The sequence below is a fragment of the Sparus aurata genome, chromosome 9 (assembly GCF_900880675.1).
Source record: "Sparus aurata chromosome 9, fSpaAur1.1, whole genome shotgun sequence".
Lineage (NCBI taxonomy): Eukaryota > Metazoa > Chordata > Actinopteri > Spariformes > Sparidae > Sparus > Sparus aurata.
In genome coordinates, this window is record NC_044195.1 from 7,137,238 (window position 1) to 7,159,881 (window position 22,644).

Sequence of the window (22,644 nt, forward strand, 5' to 3'; positions counted from 1 at the left end):
CGCTCCTGCGCGTTGCCGTCATTGCAGGCAAAAACTGTCGATCCCCGAGTGCGACCTGACAGGCACGCTTGAGGGGCGGTTCACCATTACTCTCCTGCCTGTCAGGTCGTACTCGGGGATATACACTTTTTGTCTGGCATGACGGTGACGCGCAGGAGCGCAGCAGCTAACGTGAGTAGTTCAAAAACCTTCTTTTTCATAAACTCTGTGTACACAAACAATGTTCTCAATGCTCTTGTTCATAAGTAGAGACCCTAGTGATGCTACGAGCAAAGTTTCATGTTGTGTCGAGCCTTCTTAGTGTTCTAAAAATAGCGATTTTGATGCTAGCATTTCTTGCCCCATGCACTCCCGCTCAAAATTAACGTGCCCAAAACCGAAACTACGGTAAATCTGAAAAGTGCCTCTTTCGTCGTAATTATGCTTTCACACGAAGGTTTGACTCATATTCAATCCCAAATAAAGCCTTGGTTGCTTTTTGGCGAGAGTTTCGCTTTAATGATTAGTTAACATGTCCTGGTAGCTGGTTGCAACTACAGTATTGTGTGTTGTGAAGGATTTATTAACTGTGTACTCAGTGCTTATTCAAAATGCTGAAGGTTGGTAGGTAAACTAAAAGTTCAAGGAGGAGACCAAGAGCACATCTTTACCTTCTTGCATGAAGAGTGTCTTTCCAGTGAAAACCTTTTCAGCCACAGTGATGCGTCCTGGTCTGAACTGAGGATCTTCAAGACCGTTCTCTCTGCACAGCTTGGACAGCAGCTCAGATGGCTTCAGACAGTCTCTCCAGGCGTTATAACCATCGCTAAGAGAGGGGCAAAGGAAACACACTTCTGTCTTGTTTTCATATGATTATCAAACAAAATACAAGTTAATAATGAAAGCTTCGGAAAGGTTTCCCCAAACATGCCGGTCTTTCTTCCTATAATAGATTGGTTTCATAGAATGAAAGTTCTTTTTTCTAAATTCCTCATCAAATAAGAGCAAGGAGATGAAGTAAGAGTAACTCCAACCAGCAGAAGGAATCCAAGAAAATAGATAACTCAAACTGAGTTTCTCCGGTTGAATGAAGGCACCCAGACTTACAGGCTGTACTCAGCCGGGAGTCCACAGGTAGCTCTGTGTCGACTGTAGAACCGGTTCTCCAGGTCAATGCGAGTCTCTCCTATCAGGTCGTCCCCTCCCACCAAGTCATAATCATAGATCAGCACCGACAGCAGAGACTCTTGAGGAAACTTTGCGTGCATCTCGAAAGACCTTGAAGAAGAGATGAAAGAGAAAGAGCTCGAGAAGTTCTGGCTTCAAAAGTGAAATGCGTTCAACTTTAAAACACAGAGGCAAGCTGGAGTCAGTCAGTCAGTAACCTTCCAAACACAGGATTCAGCTGTTTAGGGATGTAGTTGTCTCGGTCTTTGATTTCGTTTTTGCCGAGCCGAAGAACAATGTAAGGGTCCGCCTTCCCATCTGGGTCAGCTGGATGCAGATTCGATGCCTGGGGAGAGAAGAGAGGACAGTACATTATATAACACAATGCTTTAGTCTGAGTAGACGTAGTCTACGTAGAGGAAACGCCCCAGAAAATGAAAGAACATTGACACGTTGTTTGTTCCTCGACTTTGTGTAGGAAAGGCTCCCGTTCCCAGTGTGATAGTCAGGAAATCAGTCGGATCTGGCCCATTTGATCACAACATTATCAGCCCTGTCAATTATTTTGGGAAAACAGTGGTAAACCTACACTCTGAAGGGTGTTCTGTCACATTCTAGTTCTTTGCACTATGCCGGGCACTCATTATGACCGAAGTCTTCCACAGGGGTAGGTGAATATGATTTGAGCCAGCACTTAGCAAGCTAATTGCACAAGAATGGCCGAGAAAGCACAGTGTGCCAAAACGAACAAGCTAAGATAGCTTAGCAGCGGTGAGTGCTAGCAATAGCCATGTTTTTTTGTGTGCATTAATTATGATCATGTGAGATGTTTCCTTACATGTGAATGAGACGCAAGTAGTAGTTGGGTATGGTTAATGATGACAATGACGTGCTGCGCTCACGGTGGACACTTGGTCTCTAACATCTTACTATCTAACATCAACTCCAGCTTCAACTGACCTGCATGATAGTTGTTACACTGTCAGTGGCCTTTATTAAGGCAATGACCTCAGTGTGGTACTAAGGGGCCACTTGACTCAACAAAAATACCAAATCAAAAGAGAGGACGTCAACCCCGCATGCAACAATGACATCATATAATGAAAATATGGGATGCTGAAGTCAGTCATACTACACAGGAGAAACTACATTTAGACTGTGTTACATCTGGTTTAAATGTAGATAATGTTGAGAGTTCTTAAAAAGGTGCCCTTTAAACTTGCAGTGATGGAAAAGAGCTATAGGAAGTTTTAAAAAAAAAAAGCCCACAAACACACAGGAGCAATCACACACTACCAGTTTTGTTTGTTTGTGGTTTTTTACGCTTTTCTTACATTTAGCCAACACTTTTATCATAGCCTCTGAGTAAATGTGGACAGAATATTCTGAAAAAGGACTGGACAGAATATTCTGAAAAAGGACTGGACAGAATATTCTGAAAAAGGCTAAACGAGAAAGCAGAAGGAAAAAGGCATTATAAAGAACTCTAATTTAAATAATCACACACTTCTCAGTGTGTTTCTGGTGTGTATCTGTATAGCTGTCAGTAATGTATGTTGTAAAGATTTTAAAGCCCTCTAATGCAGATGTGTTATTCTGAGCTTGAGTCACTTTGCTCAAAGTACATGAAATTAATTCACTTAAATATAAACCCAGCAGAATAACGCAAACATTGAGCTCTGACTGTTCCACACACTGTTTTCATGGTTTATTCAGTTATACTTTTAGGCATATGAAATTATATGCTTATTTGTGTCATTTTGTGGACAATTTCTGTATTCTGAGATGCTCCTATCAGCTGTGTGTGTGCATTTATTTAAAATACAGTGTGGAGACTGTGTGAATTAAAGAATATAAACCCCTCAGTATCGGTTTTATCTTTACAAATGAGAACGCACAGAGACGATGTAAACCCGTATGAGGACTTGGACCGGGCTATTGGGAGGGATTCCTCTGTTGACTCTGAAGTGCCCAGCGTCACCGGCTTCGCCCCGGTCCTCTTCATCATCCTCAGACAGTTTATACAGGCAGAATCGTCCCTGCATATGCACATAGTGGATTAGATCAGTGTGAGGATATGTCGTCAGTATGTTTAGACATTCGTAAAGGTAAAGACATTCGAGCTAATCGTCTCACCTTGAATTTTCCAACAAATCTCTCCTCGGTCGCCCCCTCCTCCTCGCTGGCTTTCCCTCTGAACAGCTCGTATGTGTTCACCCAGTCATCAAAAGGCCCGAACTCTGCCTCCAGCTCCCTGTTGTACAGCTGTAGAGACATCATGAGCATCATTTTAACATTCCTCTGCCTAACATTTATCAATGTGAAGGTATATTGAGGGATTTTAATAATGCCACAGATTAGTGAGATTTCCTCTGAAGCTGTAATTGGAATTGGAATTTGTTATAATTGTGGAGGACGACTGGGATCCTAATAGCATGTGTGTAAAGCATCTTTCACTTGATTTGAATGAGCTGCAAATGTGTATTTACGTGTGAAAAACATGCAAGAAGAGGGCAAATCAACGCTAAACTACAATAATGATAATGTGACTGCTGAAGAAGACGCGTTTCACTTCTGTAGGTTGATGTTATGCAGAGCCTTGACTTCATATCCAGGAGATAATGTCAGTAAATAGGAGTAAAGTACAGACTTTGCTCATCCCATGTGAAGCTGCATGAAACACTTCTAAATCACATGAAGTCTCCTGGTTGTACTGGTCATGTATGGATAGGGCTTTGTTGTTCTACCAGTGGTTCAGTCATTAGATTGAGTATATTGGAATATATTGGGTTTGTTTAAAACTTTTAACTGACAGGTAATAGAGGTTCTTTTTTTTAAAATCCACCAAGATAATTGAAGAAATTCCACAGACAACAGAATCATGTCAGCATTTATGTGTAATGGGTCATGTTAGTGGAAGAAAAAACATTCTACCCTTTACAAGCAGTGATGTGAGCTATGGTGAGATGTTCCTGATGTCAGAAACTCTATAAACTAATGATAATGCACATTGTCCCACTCAAACAGATGTGCTGAAGCTAATAGGAGGGCGAGGAAGCTGTCAATCAACTACAGTCAGTCTTTACACTGTTCCCAGCAAGGCTTCCTAGAGCATTAATGAACTGTGTGTGTTGTATTTTCAGAGGTTCATCACAACTGGTCGCTCTTTCATTCTGAACATCTAACGTCATTGAATGTAACTGTTTGTCATCAGTCTTGTGTGCAGTGTGAGTGAACTGAGTACCTTTAGTGTGGCTAATTTAGTAGGTTGACCAACGCTGGGCTCCAGGGTTCCTTTTCCTTTCTGTTTTTTCTTTTTATCTCCATCCGAGCTGCTGACTGATGAAACAAACCAGACATGTATTCAGTGCTTCTCGACACAAAGCGGCGTAGCATTGTGTTGACACAGCAGGTAACATCAGGAAGCAAACTGGAGTCGGTCAGTTTTGTGGTAAATTCAGGAACTGTCACTCAGAATCCTCACAGTGATATCTGTGAAAACCTCTCCACCAGAATTAACTCTTCAGACTCCGTCCACCATGAAGAACTGTACACTGATCCTTGGACGATAAACTCGGGCCAACACATAGTATGCAAAAAAGCAGGAGCTGGAGGTCAACAGTGGTAGCTGCAGGGCAGATCATGCAGTGACAGGACTGACAGTGTCACACCCTGAACGAGCTGAACACCACAGCTGCCAATACACAGGGTTTTTCCACAGAAACCAGTGAGATACAGTCAGTTCCCACAGCCTCAGTCAGTAAACAGGTTAGTAAGCAGAACATTTTGCCCCAGGAAGTCAGAATGAACGGGCCATGCTGCCCCTGGATGACACAACTCCTCCAGTCCTTACCCAAGGAGTCTATTCCAGCGCTGAGCAAGCTCTGGTACGGCAAAGCTGCAATACACAACCACATGTGTGTGGGTCAGGGGAAAATTATGGGATTACCTGATCTAGGACCAGTTCACCCAACATATCTATAAGAGACCTTAATTAAAAACTATCAGCGGTGAAAGTAACATGCGCTTTACAAATGTGTTGCAAAGATTTCACTGATCACAGCCGCTGGTGAGCTCACACTGGAACACCCGGACAAAAGGAAAAGGGCTAAAACTTTCTTCTAAAACCTGCTAAATCTTCTTCTCTTTCTTTTTGTTGGCAAACACCAAAGCTGCACACCACAACCAACATCTAGTGTGGAGTGGAGCCTGTCGTACTTTTTATGGTTGTTTAAATCTGCAAAAACTTTATCAGCCACCTGATGGCAGCAGAAACGCGATGGGAACACAGCATCGACTGGTGAAAAATTCTGCTACTGTATGTATCACGGTATAAAAAGAAAAGGAAAAAAGAAAACTTTAACAATGTCCTTAGGGACATAAAATATCAGGTATACAGCTTTTGTTATTTTTTTACAATTTGTATTTGCTGTGTTTCTACAGTAACATAAAAGTAGCCGTCGATGACCTACACATGTTTTTATTTGAGAAGATGTTCTTTATACTTTCATTTTAATCTGAAACCTTCTCTGTACCTGCTAGGTAATAAACATCTGCTGTGGGTGAACAAGCTCAAACGCATGGCGAGGGTGTTGACAACGTCCTTTCACATCAGTTTGGGATCTCTGTGCTTCTGGAGACTTGGAATACGCCATACGAGCTGTACACAGCAATTTCATGTTTTTGTCCCCAGCTACTTCAGTGGGTTTATGTGACTGTTGCGACACTGTTTTGCTGTAGAGCTCGAAAAACGTTTTGTGGACTACGAAATTTTACCTGCTTTTCCTTCCGCAAGAGGGGAGGAGATAATGACTGAATTTTCATTTTTGGGTGTCTTTCAGGGTTCGTTCACATCCCATAGATAGAGGGGTGACTAGTTCACCGATATGGACCTTTGACATCGGATTAAACAAACAACGGCACCTTCAGCCAGACTGGCGGAGGCGTGATGAAACAAGAGAAGAGTTCCTACCTTTTTCAAAGACCTGGGGGAAAGGAGAGCTGTCCTTCTGTTTGGCCTGGAACACAAACACATGTTCATGTTTCTATTTATACAAAAAGGTTCATCACCTTTGGCAATAAATCTCATCAATCATCTGTACCTCTTTCTCTACAGATGCATAGTATTTGGACCACCAGTCGATGACACACTCTGCTGATTCGTCAGCGATGGTCCTCTTCCTCCGCTTGGTGGAACGACGTGCGGTCTTTGTTCTGCTGTCCTGGATTTAAAATACACACACACATGCATGTGATCCATCAGAATATCTATCGGCATTTATTTATATATGCATTAATGTTCACCTTTTTCTTCATGGGTTCTTCCTGCTTTGGTGTGGGCGGGGCTGGAGGTGGGGCTTCATCCTCCACAGTGATGAGAAAGTCCTGATTTGTTAGTGATACAGTCGCACTGGTCTCCCCAGAATGCTGGGACAGTCCTAATGGATGAGAGACAAATTAAAAATGTTCCCTCGGGTCAAGAGCAAGCATCAGCATCATCACGTAAATGAAATAAACGCATTAATTACCCTCAGTGCTCTGTGGCTCTGGTGTTAGCGCTGGTTCAAGGGCGTATTCCACCTTGGGAGGTTGGTGTGTCTGTACGGGAGCAGGCAGGGCTGGAGGTGGAGTGTATTTGAAGGCCTTGAGGTTGTTGATGATGTGGTTTCCAACCAACGTGCTGCGACCGAAGGCCCGCCAATCAACAACAGTGACACTGAGAGGAGGATGGAGGTGTTCGTTCTCTGGTAACTCCTGAAGGTCAGCAGAGTACAGCTTTCATGTTAGAAGAAATAGTGGTAATAATCCAATAAACGTCCTCATTCCATAGTGTACTAAATGGCCAAAAGTATGTGGGGACGTGAATACCCGTATGTGATTGGTGGACATCTCATTTCAAACCATGAGCTTAAGTTTTTATCTGTATCAGATATCCACCAGATTTTGGAGCCTAGCCGCAGGGATATGTTCCCATCCAGCCAACAGAGCACTACTGAGGTCCAATGCAAGCTCACAGTAGGTGTTCCAGTTTATCCCAGCGGTGTTGGATAGAGTTGAGGCCAGAGGATCATCCACACAAAACTGGAGACTGGATTTTTTAATTATGGAGAAGGCTTTGTGCAGAAATAGGCCTCCCCTAAACTGCTGCCGCACTTTTCGAAGCACAGTATCATCAACATGTCATAACACGTGGACAGGACTGTCCAGGTACATTTGGCCACATGGTGAATCAGACCAGTTCCCCTTTAGGACTGCTCCCCAGTAAAATCTGCTGTATTTGGAATGCTTCACACTTATATTATGACTCACTGTAAATCCTGTATCAGTCTTACCAGCTCTATGACATCCACCAGTGTGCTGAAGTTTGGGTTGGACTTGTACTTCTGTATGACGGAGGAACGCAGTGTTTTACCTGCACACTCTATAAACACCTAGAGAAAGAGAGAAGGGGCTTGTCATTATTTCCATGAGGGTCTTTATTAATATGTCTGATTTCCACATTCTCCAGAGCCTCTCTCTCTCTCCTAATGTGTACACTAACTGGACATCAGATCCTGTTTCCCTTTTTATGGTTCTCTGTTGCTCTTTCACAGGTTCTGTTCAAGGATGTTTTGGGGCGATGAGGTTTTTTTTTTTTCATGTAACAGACCTGCAGGTCACATTGAACCTCGCCTACATGTTGATACAACCCATACTCATTCTGTGTTGTTACGCATATAAATATGCATCTTCTGGTTACACTTTTAAAATAGAGGTCTAAAAACTATTTGGTTAGGTTTAGGAAAGGATGATGGTTTGGAAATGAGAGCTCGAGTTTAACCAAACAAGCTCTTAAAAAAGTATGAAGTCTTGAGTGTGACCAAAATAAAAATTGCATGTGTGTGTATACATGTACCTGTGGGCGATCGACGGACAGGAACTGAACCTTCTTCAGCTCCCTCAAACCCCAGAATAACACCTGATGAAGACACACACACACACACACACACACACACACAGAGGTTTGTTATGGCTAAGTGGTTGGAGCGGCCTTTCAGCCGACCTGTCAGCTTCTCAGAAGAAAAAAAAGTTTTCTGCTGAAATGTCAGCAGAAAATAAGTTCAGTGTCCAGCTGAGAGTGGTCCAACAGTAACACTCAGCTGCTGTTCGCTTTCAGTGTTTCTTTCATTGATGTTGCCACGACATTAACGACAATTTATCCTGGGAAAGGTCTTTAACAACAGGGTCACAAAATACGAAAAGCCATATGTCACACACACACACACTCACACACCTCCAGTCGGTAGGTGCTGAGGACAGGTCTGATGTTGGCAGGAACTGTGTAGATCCCTCCTTCTTGTTCCTCTAGCTGCGGCAGACTCTGCTCTCCGGACTCTGGGATCTACACACAGTCATCACAACGACACTTCCTCATTATCAGTATTTATTTTACATCCTGTATCATCATGATGGAAACTGAACGGTACATAAAGTCACTGTGACTGACCTGCAGCAGTTCAAATGCACCCAGCAGGTCTCCTCCTGACTGGCTGCCACAGTGCAGAGGGCTGTACTGCAGAACTGGAGGCGTGTAGGGGTCAGAGGACAGGCGGACCTCAGGCACCGCCACTGTGGCTCCCAGATACTCCGCCTTACTCTGCACACAGCGGGGGACAGGGTGACGTCAGAGGGAGGAGGTCAGAAGCTAGCAGTGATCAAACTACTACTTGATGAATCCATCTGTGTGTTTATCGACATGGTATTACCAGTGCGTCGTCGTCGTACACCTCGATGAGAATGCGTGGCGGCTCCTGCTCGATGTGTTGCAGATCTCCACTCAGCAGCAGACTGCTCATCAGCAAACACTGGTTCCATGTTGGACTGAGAGTCTGACTGATCACCTGACAGCCACACACACACACACACACACAAAAAAAAAAAATCAGACCTGGAGAGCCCAGCTCAGCTCAGGATCAGTCTACATGAATAACAATGTTTTTGTCCACACAGCTTGAGATGGAGAATATCCCATCACATTTTGGATGTCAGTTAAAAATAGAAGCTTTGTATCACTTCTTTGGCATGGCCTGCCTGTATGATTTTGCCCTGAACTGGACAAGGCTACATGCAGCCTGTTTTTGGCCCAATCCAGTGAAAATGAGGCAAAAAATAAAAATAGCTGAACATGCAACGTATTTATCTAAAGTCACTGTTAAGTGGTACAAGGTCTTATGAAGCTTTCAGGAAATGAGAATGGGCAGCCGTTTGTTTTACCTGAGTGTAAAATAAGACAATGGGCTTACTGCTGTAAAGCACATGCACATGAGTGTTACAGCTATGAACAGGGATTTGGGAAGTAAAATGCATGTACTAGAAGTAAATACAGACTTCATGTGACTGCAGTATACAGTTTGGGCTGTATTTGTTATTGACATTACAGTACCTGTTTTAGAGATACGGTTCATGCTCATGTGTAAATAGTGGCCAACTATATTCCTCAGTTGAAAGCCAGTATTTCAGATTCTGGTGAATATGGTCTGAATGTGCACGATTTATCAACAAATTCAAATAGTCTGACCAGTTTTTAACATCTTGCCACAGGTGACCATAAACCTACTCAAAATGCCTTTTTCAGGGATAAAAGCTCACTGTGAAGGAGTATGTTTTGCAAGGTAGTCGGCTCGTACCGCCTGAAGTTAGTAACCATCCCACACTCCAGTTGTTTGACCAGCAGTGAACTGGGATGGATTACTGAACTACTAAAGTGATACAGTGAAGTTTAAAATAATCCCCTGAAGTCTTTTAATGTCAACAGAAAATAACACCTTTAGTACTTTTAAAAGATTCTTTCAGCAGAAGAAACCCCTGTTTAGTGTTGTAGTCTGTGTAATAAATCCTCTTTGTTGATCAGGTGCTCAAAAAAATATCTAAAAAGATCCAACTCTGCTCATCTATTTGTGACGAAGCTGTTTTAGGACAGAGACTTACTGACAAATGCTCCTCTGCTCCGAACATATACTCAGCTCTGTACAACAACATGGATGAAGAGGAGAAGAAAAGGCTTTCTTCATGTTTGTTCTATTCATGGTTTAAACCTTAACCCTTGCTGCCTGAAGACACTCAATCATTTGCAGAACAAAAACACGTCAAAGTACTGCCCATCATGTTGGGACGGGACAGGAAAAAAAGCAGAGTCCAGCATAGAGAGGCTGAGTGAATGTGGTGTGGACTCTGTGGAGGAGAGTCAGGACAGAATGCCTGCACTGTGATCCAGGTACACTCCAACTCTGGAGGACCGAGGTCCAGAGAAAGGTTCGAGGGCACTGTTGTAATAAAAGTGATAACTTTCTGTGCAACACAATAACATCCAAGATTTATCATTGTATCCAAATCTACATTCACCTGACACACCTGCTCGCCTGATAGTCTTGTATGTGACTACGCCAACTCCTAGCCCTCTATGCTCCACCTCTCAATAACAACATACAGCCAGACTCTCTCTGCTCAGGACCTGAGGCCTGTCAGTGAATCTGTCAGGGTGACTAGGATAACACTGTTGTTGAATCCTAAATGATGCAGGGTCAGTGTGATTTCATGTGAATATTTCAAGAGGTCATCTCTGGTCTCGGGCTCTGGTTCTGGCAGTAAAACGTCCACTCCAGTCACTGTCAGTGAGATGTTTGTCTGTTTCTGTCCAAGAATGTCCTGTAGTTTATGTCTGATCTCTGACACAGCTGCTGTCACTTCCTCAAAGTACTTGAGAGGACGGATCTTGATGCTGGATGAGTGTGTAGACTCACTGAGTGCTGACAGTGAGAGGTAGTTGTGTAGAAACTGGGTGTGATCCTCTGTGTGTGAGAGCTTCTTCAGCTCAGTGATCTCCTGCTCCAGCTTCTCCTGAAGCTCTTTGAGTCGACTCACTTCAGTTTCCTGCTGGAATCTGACCTGCTGCTTCACATCAGAGTGTCTTTTAACCATGAGACAGTTCAGCTCTGTGAAGATCTTCTCACTGTGCTCCACTGTTTTATCAGCAGAGCTATTGATGGCCTCCACCTCCTGTTGAAGCGCCTCACATCTTCCTTTTTGTCCTGGATTCTCTGCTGGATGTTGTGTCGACTCCCCTCCAGCTCTCTCTGCCTCTCAGTCCTCTCTGCTGCAGCTGACACTGTGTCGTGGCCTTTATGTTCGTCCATAGAGCAGAGATAACAGATACACTGCTGATCAGTAGGGCAGAACATCTTCATCACCTCATCATGACGAGAGCAGATGTTCTCCTGGAGCTTCTCAGTGGGCTCCACCAGCTTGTGTTTCTGTAATGGAGCTACGTCATAATGACACTGGAGGTGTTTCTCACCGTACAAGACCACACAGACCAGACAGACCAGACAGGACTTTAATGCTTTCAGGTTTCTCCCAGTGCAGACATCACAGGCCATATCTTCAGGTCCAGCATAGCACTAAAACTGCTAAGATGGTGCTGTTCAGCAGCTCAGGCCTCGGTGTGAGGGCAGCTGTTGATCCCCTTCTCATCCTCCGTGTCCCAGTGATCTTGATACAGTCCGTGCAGTAGCTGTGTCCACAGGGAATAATCACCGGATCCTTCAGTAGATCCAAACAGATTGACCAAACAAAGGTATCCTGGTGCAGCTGAACTCCTTTCTGCACCATTTCACTTCTGTCTCTCTGAGTTTCACTTCCACATAACTGAAACTAGTTTGAGCTCTGATCCAAACAACATGTGTTTGTGCAGTGAATGAGGCATGTCAGCTCAGTTTCACTCATACTCTAACTGTAGATCTGAAGGGGAGGGAACATACACTGACAGAGAGTGGCTGGCTGTGTGTGAGAGCAGGAAGAGTCTGGACTCAGACTCAGTTAAAACCTGCTCCATATTTGAAAATAATTCAGCTAGTGGTAAAATCCTTACTTATATATGTGTAAAACAATCACGTTCAGATCACTTTAATACCAATTATTCAAAGACAAGAGAAAATCAATAATTTGTGTTTGTATTTGTATTGTGACACTTTGATGTTTTCTTCTTTAAAAACAAATTGATGGTGAAATTCCCACCAGTTAACATGTTAACATGTTTCACCTGAGGCCATGGTAATGAAGTGGTAGCAGTATAATCAGCTGACTTGAGACAAGAGCGGTGTTATGAGACTTCTAATGCAAAGTGGGAGCATATTGTTCATTATGTAAAAAGGACTTTAAAATCAGGGCTGCCAACTGTTGTGAGTGTGATTCGGTATCTGTGAAGTCAAACCCGTGCAAGCACACATACTCACATTGGTGGTTTGGCTGTGTGACAGATAGGTGACTCGAGCAAAAGGGTCAGACAGGCCTGAGTTGTCAGCAGCAATCAGACCACGAGCCTGATACATGTGGCACCTCAGCTGGAACCTATGCTGCTCTGGAGACACAAACACACATACACACACACACACACACACACACACACACACTACTGCTTGAAACCTAATATAACAGTGATGTAATGGATTTGAAGATAAACCAGTTCCTTTTCCTATACATGACAGATTGTACTCAAAACAGTTTAAGAGTCTTAGCAGTGGAATTTGTTTGACAGTGTTTGGTTGTGGTCCAAAAGAAGCCAGAAACAGAAGGCAAATGCATTGTGCGGATTTGAAGGGAAGAAAAATAACCATAGAAATGGAAGAATATAAAAATGTCTCTCTCACCTGCACTGAGCAGGCACTTTGGAGGGCTGCTGGCGTCTGCGCCCCCCGTGGCCGGACTGAATCCTGCAGGTATGTCGTCCAGCATGTGGCTGGAGTCTGAGCAGGATCCATACCACAGATACACATCCAACTTCGCCTGGACTGACAAGCCTGCAACACGCTTCCCTGGAGGCTGCACACACACAAACACACACCTGCATTAGTTTGTCTCTGCCAGCCTTCCTACAATAACAACAATAATAATAATAATAATAATAATAATAATAATAATAATAATAATAATAATAATAATAATAATCATCATCATCATAGGATAGTCATACTTATGTATGTGTGTTTACCTTCAGAAACAGAGTTATTATCTTGCCACAGTGGATTCCTCGGGCCTCTCGGCTGCTAGAGTACAGCAGGTCTCTGGTTCTGACCCGAGCGTATGCAACACGCTTGTTGTTGCTCAGCAACCACACAAAGAGGTCGGGCACAGTGTGCTGTGGCTGCAGCGTGTGAAAGCATGCCAAGTGAGTAAGAAAAGTTATGATGTACAAGGTACACACAAACGACAAGATGTACACAAAAAAGACACACACACACACACACACACACACACAGGGTGAGTCCCCTACCTCCTCCACAAGAAAGTGTAGTTTGTGTGCGAGTTTTGTTGCATCCTGCAGCATTTCTTTCACACCACCGGCTTTTCTCTTCCTGTCTCCCAAGGACTGGGCCTCTGTTATCATACTCTCCTGCAACACACACACACACACACACACACACACACACACACACACACACACACACACACACACAAACACCACTGATGATTAACACTGTTGAGGCTTGATGAAACACCTGACCTGGAGAAACACCTGCACCTGCGGACTACCCAGTTTTCCAAAGGCCCATTATTCTGAACCCATAAAAGTTCAAAAAATGTCCCACTGTACTGAAAGCACATTTCTCTGACAGTGTGTTATCTGAAATGTTGTGTTGTCCTTTAAGGTAATTGTTTGTATTCAGTCACGAAAAACAGATCGATTTTGATTTATTCGTTTTTGTTATTCACAAAAAAAAGACAGTTAATGAAGGATCTCTTGTAGCAGCAAAATGTTCCACTCAGTCGTATGGCCTTAAAGATCCTGTGCACTGTAGTTTGTGTGTGTGTGTGTGTGTGTGTGTACTGCTCGCGTGTGTTTTCCCACCAGTTCCTGTTTACACATGGTGAGGCGCTTCTTGTCCAGCTGTGTCAGGTAGCTCGACTTTAGCTCCGCTTTCAACTTGGCCTCTGCTGTTGCTATGAAACTCCTGCAGAGGAAAACACAACAAGCTCATGGTGAAAAGAAGCAGCCGGTGTCAGCATGTCTGTCTACACTCTCCCCTGAAAAACAGTAGCGAAATGGTGGAATTGTGCATCATAATGTACAGCGCTACCGTTGGATTGGAACACACTAGGACAATAAATAGGGTTATCTTCCATTATCTGGCTGTATCATGGTGTGATTAAACACTCCTCAGTGACTGCGTTTGCATTCTGTAATTCACTATATGATATAGAGCAACCATATGAAGGTTTGCCCTGTCTCTCTAATGAATATGAGAGGCTGTCCAATTACTAATGCGACACTGATCTTTCTGTCACTTTATGATAGAGAGTGAGTGAGAGTGACGATCCTAGCAAGTGAAATAGTGTAGATTAATGAGGTTTCTTTATGTTTAATGCTTAAAAGGTCTCAGGGAGTCGTATGAAGCCTTTTGTGTTCACAGAGGAAGCTGCATGTAATCTGATCAACTGCCTCTGTGGAGTCGCTCAGTGGCTGAGTTGCACTGTGGGTAACGTAGGCTCCAGGTTTTGAAACAGTTCATGCCTTAACATAGTGTATGTATATCATTTTAACAGGACTTTACAAAATCATGTCTATAAAAATCTGACACTGACCTGAGAATTGAAACAGTCAGGAGCCGCTGAATATTTTCATAAATAAAACTTCTTTGTTGGACCAACGTTTAACTTTTTTAAAGCTGCTGTAAGCGTTAACTTCCTGTCAGTTTTGCCGTTAGCGATCCCATCCCTCCTCTCTACATCACCACATGAACGCGGTAATCTCCAGTCAGCAGCAAACAGGAGGAGGATCCTGCTATGCAGACAGGACCCCCTGTCATGGCAGTTCTCTGTCCTGATTGGATAAAGTGGGCAGGGATACCAGAAAATGTCTCTTCTCTTTTACTACATGAGCGGGCAGAAGAAAACATGGGACTGGGAAAACACTCTATACCAGTGATTACTGTTGTAATACAGAGCTATTTAACTCTAATTCAAATAAGAATATAACACTGACAGCAGCTTTAATGAAGGTGAGATGTTTTCTCAGTTTTGACAAAATGACTAAATACTTTTTTTACATTGGAGCAATAAGAAGCATGCTTATTTTTTTTCATAAAGAAACAGCATACAGCTTTCTAATGTTTGCTGCTGTGAGACACTAACTAGATTTGATTGTCTGAGTACCTGGCATCCATACAGAATTCTCCAAGGACTGTTTTGAGCGCCTGCTCAGCCCCTGGATCTGACTTCTTGTGTAGCGCAGCTGCGCTGGCTACACCCTCCTCCTAAAAGACAAGAAATATGCAGTGCATCTAAGTTCCTTCTAAGGATGTCGGTGGAAACTGTTCATACAGAAATTACTTCAAATCAGGTCTATAACTCTAACTATAGAATAACTAAAGCCAAACAAAATAAGAACAGGGCGTCTGTGTATGTGTGTGTGTGTGTGGGTACATACAAAGACAACAGCTATATTCTCCAGCATATTGGAGTTGAACAGTCGGTATGTTCGGTCCTCCCAGTGACTCAGCACATTAACACATGGCTTCTTCTCCAGGGGCAGATACATGTAGTGCCTGAATGTGCACACATTACCACACAGTTATCTACACAATGAACTAAGAGAGTGTCGAAAACAATGAAGGGCAATGTACTGTAAACTAGAAAACACTGTACACAGGAACTGCAAAACGCAAAAGGTCAGGACTTTCACTTTTATACCCAATAACAAAGTGAAGCGACTGGGCCCAACATTTTTTTCAGTGTGTCTGCAAGTGTAACTTGTAGCCACTACAAATGTCACCATTTTGATTCCAAATCAAAAATCAGTCCAAATGAGCATTAAACTTCAACTGTCAAATTCAAAAGCAGGATCAGTGTTTTTTTTGTTTTTTTTTCTGGAGGTAACACCAACAGCATTGGAGATGTATTGTCTATCTCAGAGGTCCTCTATTACATTTTTGTAAAGAGTTTCCTCGAGACAGATTTAAGAAACTGAACTGAAATTTTTGTTGAATATTAGTTGAACTTGCAAAAAGCCACCAGGATAAAGTCAAACTGTTGGTGTAAAATCCCTCTATCCCTTTATGGAAGAATTTTAAAATGTAAATGACAGTTGTCAGGACATTAAAAAAAACTAATGATCTGTTGATCTTTGCACATCCAGATGTGATGTGATAATTATATGATAGTCAGTGTTGATGAACAATGTTTACAGTGAAAATCAAATCGAATTGTGGCACAACAACTACAGGTTTCAACCTGTTTCCTTCAACCATGAGCGGTTTCTCTGGAGTCGTGGTGGACTTGGAGGTCAAGGTGGGGTCCTGAGGCTCTCTGGGCAGGAGGGGGGATGACGGGGAGGTTGGGGAACTGCTTAGAGTGGAGGAGCCCGAAACGTCACTGCTGTCTGGGACGTCCAGACCTCTTCTCCTCCGACTGACAGCAGGACTGGGGGCAGTGATACCTACAGACTGCTCCAAGACATTACCGAAGTTACCTGAGGGAGGAAACAAACGTAGAAGAGGTTTCTATATGTGTCACAAGCCACATGAAGACCAAACAGTACAACAAGACAGGGACAGGACTGGAGTACAAGTGGAACTACACTGGAAAAGAAACCAGTGCCATCAATTGTCATTGTTCTAGGGATGAAACTATACCTCGAGTAAAAAAAAGTGGGTTTAGCAGCTCACCTAGGGAGAACTCAAAGCTGATTGGCTTGTCTCCGATCTTCCTGTCGATCATGGTGGCCTCAAACAACGCCCCAAACAGCAGGAAGCTCTCCATGTTGTCTGTATCCAGCTGGACACAGAAACGTTGACATTAATTCATTATTCTGTTTGGCAGAACATTATTTCAGACAATTCCATGGCCCAATAATATATTTTCCTCCACTGAAGATAATGCCTGGTGTCTGCAATCCTCCATTTCAAAAAGCCGAAACCATTTATTTTCACTTGGTGTATTACAGCTCAGAGGTACCCAGCATGAAGAAGACTTGGCAATGTTATTGTCAGCATATCTGGCATATTCAAAACAATTTGTTTTTGTCGTCAGGAACTAAACACCCTCAGCTTTTATGTTGCAGACTCTTTCTCCGCAGGAAAGGCTAATATTTATTGTAGTGTTTATTGTCATATGCCAGACCAGTCTTACCAAAAACCTTTTCTTTCTCTGTAAGAAAGATCTGTTTCCTTACCCCAGGAGGAGATTCCACTGGCAGCACCTCTGGTGCCACAGGCTTTCCTTTGTCATCATCAGCAGCTCCACCTGCAGCTCCTCCCGCTCCTCCTGCAGGAGTCTTGCCGTCCTTCCCTCCGGCTTTTCCTGCTTTAGAATCCTTCATAGGCTTGACTATTTTGATGAGTTTGGACTCTGTCCCTGTCCCTCCGGATAGGATCTCCACCGCCAGCTCCATGTACACCCGACCCCTAGCACCAGCAAGAAATTCACAGCTTGTTGTTGGAAAATTGTTGCTTTATTATTAACGTAGAGATTGTTTCTCACTGTAAAAATATTTCAATAATCATTCTCTTTGAACACTCACCTGTAGGACACTCCCTCTCCGATGCCCTCATTAAGCTCTCCTGTGTCATCTCCTAATGAAAAGTTTCGGGCAGAGCCGTACACGTTGATCCAAGCAGGACCGAAGGTTGGTAGAAACCCTGAAAACAGAAGAGAAGAAGAGAATAAGATGGAGAGAGAATATGTAAACAACAGTCACCATGAGACGATCAGAAATTCACTCTTCCCACCTTTGTCACCATCCTGTTCATTGGAAATGCGTCTCAAGTCAAAGTAATGAGTTCCAATGGCAACATCATTCATGCTTCCCTCGTCCCAGACCTATGGCAAGAGGGAGGGCAGAATCCTGTGACATCATGTGTCATGTAATTGTGTATTTGAATTGTGTAAATCATGGTGAAATTCCGAGAAAGTCACTTCCTCCTCCTACTTTCATACCTGGATCTTCAGTCTCTGACACAGAGGAGGAAACATCTCTGTGAAGACAATCTGCTCGTTCCACACCGGGTCAGCTGTGGACTTCTGAGTGGACGTGCGACCCTGAGAACAAGGCTAGGTTGTTAAATGAAGATAAGCAAAGAAATGACAGACACGTTGGACCAGCATGTTTGATTATATATCTTTACACATCACAGATATGGCTAATAATGTCAACAAAAATAAACAATTTAAACAGATCTCCACAATACAAATCAAGTGCCAGTTTTGTACCTGGAAATGGGTGTTGCTGCTCATGCAACGTCACAGTGATTCAGTCTATTATGTCGAACCAAAAGCCATGTTACCCCCAACCTGGCCCCGGTGGGCACCACTCAGCTTTGCTTCCAAACTGGCATGGTGGTCACAGTGAAAAATTGAGAAAAAGCATTTTCCCCATAAACCACCAAAATAAAAGCGATGTCTGTAAAACCGTTGACAGGACACTAAGAACTGCAAACAAGATCGATTATGACTCTGTTAGGAATTTTTGACCCATGGAGGTGTAATATTTGTAAAAGCTTTTGTAAAATCTGTAACATCATCACACTGTAGTGGGAACTAGTAGGCGGGGCCAGCAGCGGAAACTCAACTGGGCATATTCAATGGGTTACATAATCAGGAAGCAAACCCTGGAGCTAGAAAGCTTTTTTGGCATAGGTTTTGGTTAGAATGGGTGTCATCTTTCCATTGGGGATAGGGTTTGAAAACCTGCCAAACCATTATCTGCAAATCTGACACTGATTGTAGCCTGCAACGCTTCTGCTAGGGTATGGCCCCTGGAAAAAAACACACGTAGAACTGCAGAGCATCGTAATACTAGAACAGGTAATGATAATAATGTTGATTTCTTTAGTTTTATAACTAAGATTTCATCTTATGATAATCATTTTGGATGTTGGTGCACGGGAATCTGTTGTAGCATAACTATTTTATTTTTTTTTTTTTATATCAGGGGGCATTTGAGCATATTTCAATATTGGGGAAATTTGTCCCCAACGGTATACGTTATGATTAGAGCCCTGATGGAAAAGTGCAATCCTCTATAGAGACAGCAAAGGTGGACCTAGCAATTAGACAGCTTTATGGCTTTAATTACACTAAAAACACAGTCGCTGTCTTCCTCTTAAGATTTGACCAACTGGTCATAAACCTGTACAATAGCTGCTGTGAGCTTTCCAATCAGTTTTTAAATGAGCATGTATTAAAATGTCAGCTGATAGTTGTAGAGATTCAACCCACCACTTGTTTGAAGAAGCTGACCACTACATATGGGTCTATGAGTGCTGTGTTGTCTCCTATGAAGGCCTTGGTGACGTTGGCCATGATGCTGGAGTTGTTCCGTGGAAGGCCTTCAGCTCGATACACCTTCACAAAGAAACGAGCCCAGGGCCGCTCAGCGGGAAAACCTTCTGGTATCAGCAGGTTCCTTAAGGAGAAGGTATATCACTGTATATTTCAACCCAAGACTGCTTCATAAAATCTTCAACGACCAGGTTTATCGGCATTCACCCAAGAGACATATCACAGCAGTAGACTAAATCCCTGCTGACTCCTCCAAGAGACTGCAGTGTTCACCCATTTCGACATCCAATTATCAGACATCTCAAGTGCAGACTTGTTATGCTTGGGTTTTCAATATAACTAGGATCCATCCTCTGGGGAAATATGTATTCACCTTTGAAATCAACCTTTAAAAGAGCATTTAGAAAAGACAGACAGGTATCATACTTGTCTATCTGCTCGTCAGCATCACTGGCTTTTGGTCCTGGCTGCATGGCATCGCCCTTTGCTGAGACGCTGATGTCACACTTGACATAACCTTTGACCCCAGTGCTAATGTCACCGGGATTGGTCAGCATTGCCCATTTATTGATGAACTGGTGACCTAAGGGAGCAAGAAAGAGACAGAAGAGTGTATATAGAGTGTATATCCACATTATGCCCTCATGTTAGGCATTCATCCAACCGGCTCTTGTAGATTAGCTTTAGATTTGACTGTCCTAGTAGCTTCTGCACCACAGTTACAGTTTATGTAGCCAAGGCTTATTATGATTTATCTATGCACAGTGAAGAAACTTGGTTGAAACTTCTGATCACAGATCTGTGCAGCTCCCTCCTCTAGGTAAATCAAGAAACATGTCAGAAGAGATAAGTTACCTGGCTGTTTGTAGACTGTCCACACATCCAGCTTAAAGGACCCGATGCAGAAACTCCTCAGCATTTTGGAGTGCATCACCTGAATATGCACAAAGAGACAAACGCCAAGCTTAAATCAGTCAACCTAAAGCTACAAGACCATGGAAGCAAACAACAAACAATTACTGCAGAAATAAATGTTTAACTATATACAAAGAGAACTTTGTGTTTTGCCGTCATCTTCAAATTTATAGATAACCACTACCATATTCAGATATATCAAGGACATATCATTTCATGATTTCTGGGTATAATCATGCTCGCTGTCTGAGCTGATAATTCACAATCATAGACATGACACCTATAGCTCATCTTTGAAATGCTCATTCACAGCAGTTTTGCTCACCGTCAGCTTGATGACTTTGTCGAAGAAGACCTCCTTGTGGGCGAAGAAGTCAAACACAAAATACTGACGGAAAGAAAAGAGTAAGAGAAAAATTAAGCATGGGTTCTTCAAAGATTAACGGCTGACAGCAACACTGAGACGCAGGTGATTCAAACAAATGTATTCTGACCTCATTGTAAAAAGGAGCATTGGTTCCCTCTTTGACTGACGTCTGTTTCTTCTCATCTCCGATCTCGATCACCACGCTGGGGTCGATGTTTTCTCCCACCAGCTGCCTGGCCTCTGTGATGTTAATGGCAATCTGTGAGACAGACAGAACATTATTGAACAAACAATACCACTGCACAGAACGATGATGTTGGGATTGATTCCCAGTAAAGACTTCATATATACATACATACATGGGTCTCATATTGCAAAGCATCTCTTTCTTTAGTATTATAATGTAGTGCATATCTATCAAAAATGTTTTCATTTCTTTTATCAGCCCTATGTGTCATAACTGTGTGCTCTTTTTTCTCCTTTTTTGTGCTCATGTGTTAAAATATTCAGTTGCATTATGTTTAATTAGCTCCACCAACGAGGTTATGTTTACCTGTTTGTTGGTTGGGTGGATTGTCAGCAGGATAACACAAAAACTACCAAACAGATTTCCACGCAACATGGATGACGGATAGGTCTGAAATACTGTAGACCCCATTAACTTTTGGCGCAGTTACAGGAATTTTTTCTCTCTTTCTTTAACATTGTGATAAAGGTTGTTTCTCAATGTATTATTGTTAATTTCTCAGGGAACACTCAGGGGCCATGTTCATATTCAGAGTTGCTCCTGGTGATGAAATTCAAAGACAATTCTTAGAATTATGAAGTTTTCTAAGAATTTTCTTTAAACTTTAGACGAGATCGTTGTAAATAAAAAAAAAAAGTTATTCGCAAGGAGGACTTTTGAGAGCCTGAGGAGTTTCTTGAGAAAACAGAGAAAATGGTGAAAAGACACAGAGAAAGGAGAAATGTTCTTTAAATGCTAAATGACAGTGAGTTAATGAAACACTACATTTAGGTCGTGCAGTGACAGTGTTCTGATCTCATTAGGTAGAGCGTGTAATCTAGTAATTGAAAGGTTGCTGGTTTGAATCCCTGTCTACACCAGCTGCATGTCAAAATATTGTTGAGTAAGACACTGAACCCCAAATTGCCTCTAGAGAGCAGTTAATTTTGTTTTCTTCTTTATTCATCGTTCTTTAGTTGTTTCACACCAATTTAAATTACATCTATTCAATTGAAATAGAAACACATATATATAATTTATTTTTAAGCAAACTCATAGCAGGAAATTCAAGGTCAGTTTGCACTGCTGCTGTTTATCAAAATGGGTCTACAGAGCGAAACAAGTCATTTTTGGCATTTGTAGACAGCGGATCAATTTCAAATATGTCAGAGAAACACGAAGGTGCTGTTAGATGAAGAGCTGCAGGCGACAGGCTGCACACCTCCAACCTCTCGGTCAGGAAATCCTTTTCCCTCTTTAACGTTATCAGGTTAGTTGATATCACTGAGTTTAAATCCAAAATATTGCCCAATAGGTGTTTCTGCTTTCTGATTTGATAATAAATCCTCCACCATCTCCTTGTCAGTCAGCTCTCCTAACTCTCTCCACGCTAAAAGTGGCATGTGACTCGTGTTACTCTGTGCTGTGATGTTGGCCCGCTATAAGGTTATAAAAAAAGAAAATAATATTTTTACTTTTAAAACCCTATGTACACACAGATGTTTCCTTCTGTTAGCATTTGTTTGTTAAATATGAAGAAAATACAAGCAGAAGTGCTGCCAAGTGTTCTTGGCAAGAATCAAAGTACAAATGTATTTAATTTGTTAGAGGATTTAAGTTATCTAAGAGTCGAAAAAAAAAGATCTGCACGATCTGTTAAAATCTGATCATATAAAGT

The 22,644-nt window shown here is 42.5% G+C and overlaps 1 protein-coding gene across 1 annotated transcript in view; it reads right to left on the minus strand.

Annotated features, from left to right (window-relative positions):
• The window catches only part of fer1l6 (fer-1 like family member 6), a 31,435-nt gene that overhangs the window by 5,636 nt on the left and 3,155 nt on the right, over positions 1 to 22,644 (minus strand). Inside the window, exons 5-38 of the mRNA XM_030429255.1 lie at positions 20,868 to 20,999; positions 20,699 to 20,761; positions 20,314 to 20,392; positions 19,885 to 20,041; positions 19,396 to 19,582; positions 18,115 to 18,216; positions 17,907 to 17,997; positions 17,699 to 17,816; positions 17,351 to 17,582; positions 16,845 to 16,953; positions 16,411 to 16,648; positions 15,608 to 15,725; positions 15,334 to 15,434; positions 14,030 to 14,132; positions 13,454 to 13,573; positions 13,172 to 13,324; positions 12,831 to 13,002; positions 12,417 to 12,541; positions 8,892 to 9,026; positions 8,633 to 8,782; positions 8,420 to 8,527; positions 8,042 to 8,104; positions 7,479 to 7,577; positions 6,675 to 6,900; positions 6,451 to 6,584; positions 6,249 to 6,368; positions 6,119 to 6,164; positions 5,000 to 5,044; positions 4,391 to 4,485; positions 3,283 to 3,411; positions 3,045 to 3,185; positions 1,365 to 1,492; positions 1,087 to 1,257; positions 651 to 805 (exon numbers count right to left, since the gene is read on the minus strand). Coding sequence (XP_030285115.1) covers positions 651 to 805; positions 1,087 to 1,257; positions 1,365 to 1,492; positions 3,045 to 3,185; positions 3,283 to 3,411; positions 4,391 to 4,485; positions 5,000 to 5,044; positions 6,119 to 6,164; positions 6,249 to 6,368; positions 6,451 to 6,584; positions 6,675 to 6,900; positions 7,479 to 7,577; positions 8,042 to 8,104; positions 8,420 to 8,527; positions 8,633 to 8,782; positions 8,892 to 9,026; positions 12,417 to 12,541; positions 12,831 to 13,002; positions 13,172 to 13,324; positions 13,454 to 13,573; positions 14,030 to 14,132; positions 15,334 to 15,434; positions 15,608 to 15,725; positions 16,411 to 16,648; positions 16,845 to 16,953; positions 17,351 to 17,582; positions 17,699 to 17,816; positions 17,907 to 17,997; positions 18,115 to 18,216; positions 19,396 to 19,582; positions 19,885 to 20,041; positions 20,314 to 20,392; positions 20,699 to 20,761; positions 20,868 to 20,999 — 4,345 coding nt within the window. The remainder of the gene's footprint in view (positions 1 to 650; positions 806 to 1,086; positions 1,258 to 1,364; positions 1,493 to 3,044; positions 3,186 to 3,282; positions 3,412 to 4,390; positions 4,486 to 4,999; positions 5,045 to 6,118; positions 6,165 to 6,248; positions 6,369 to 6,450; positions 6,585 to 6,674; positions 6,901 to 7,478; positions 7,578 to 8,041; positions 8,105 to 8,419; positions 8,528 to 8,632; positions 8,783 to 8,891; positions 9,027 to 12,416; positions 12,542 to 12,830; positions 13,003 to 13,171; positions 13,325 to 13,453; positions 13,574 to 14,029; positions 14,133 to 15,333; positions 15,435 to 15,607; positions 15,726 to 16,410; positions 16,649 to 16,844; positions 16,954 to 17,350; positions 17,583 to 17,698; positions 17,817 to 17,906; positions 17,998 to 18,114; positions 18,217 to 19,395; positions 19,583 to 19,884; positions 20,042 to 20,313; positions 20,393 to 20,698; positions 20,762 to 20,867; positions 21,000 to 22,644) is intronic.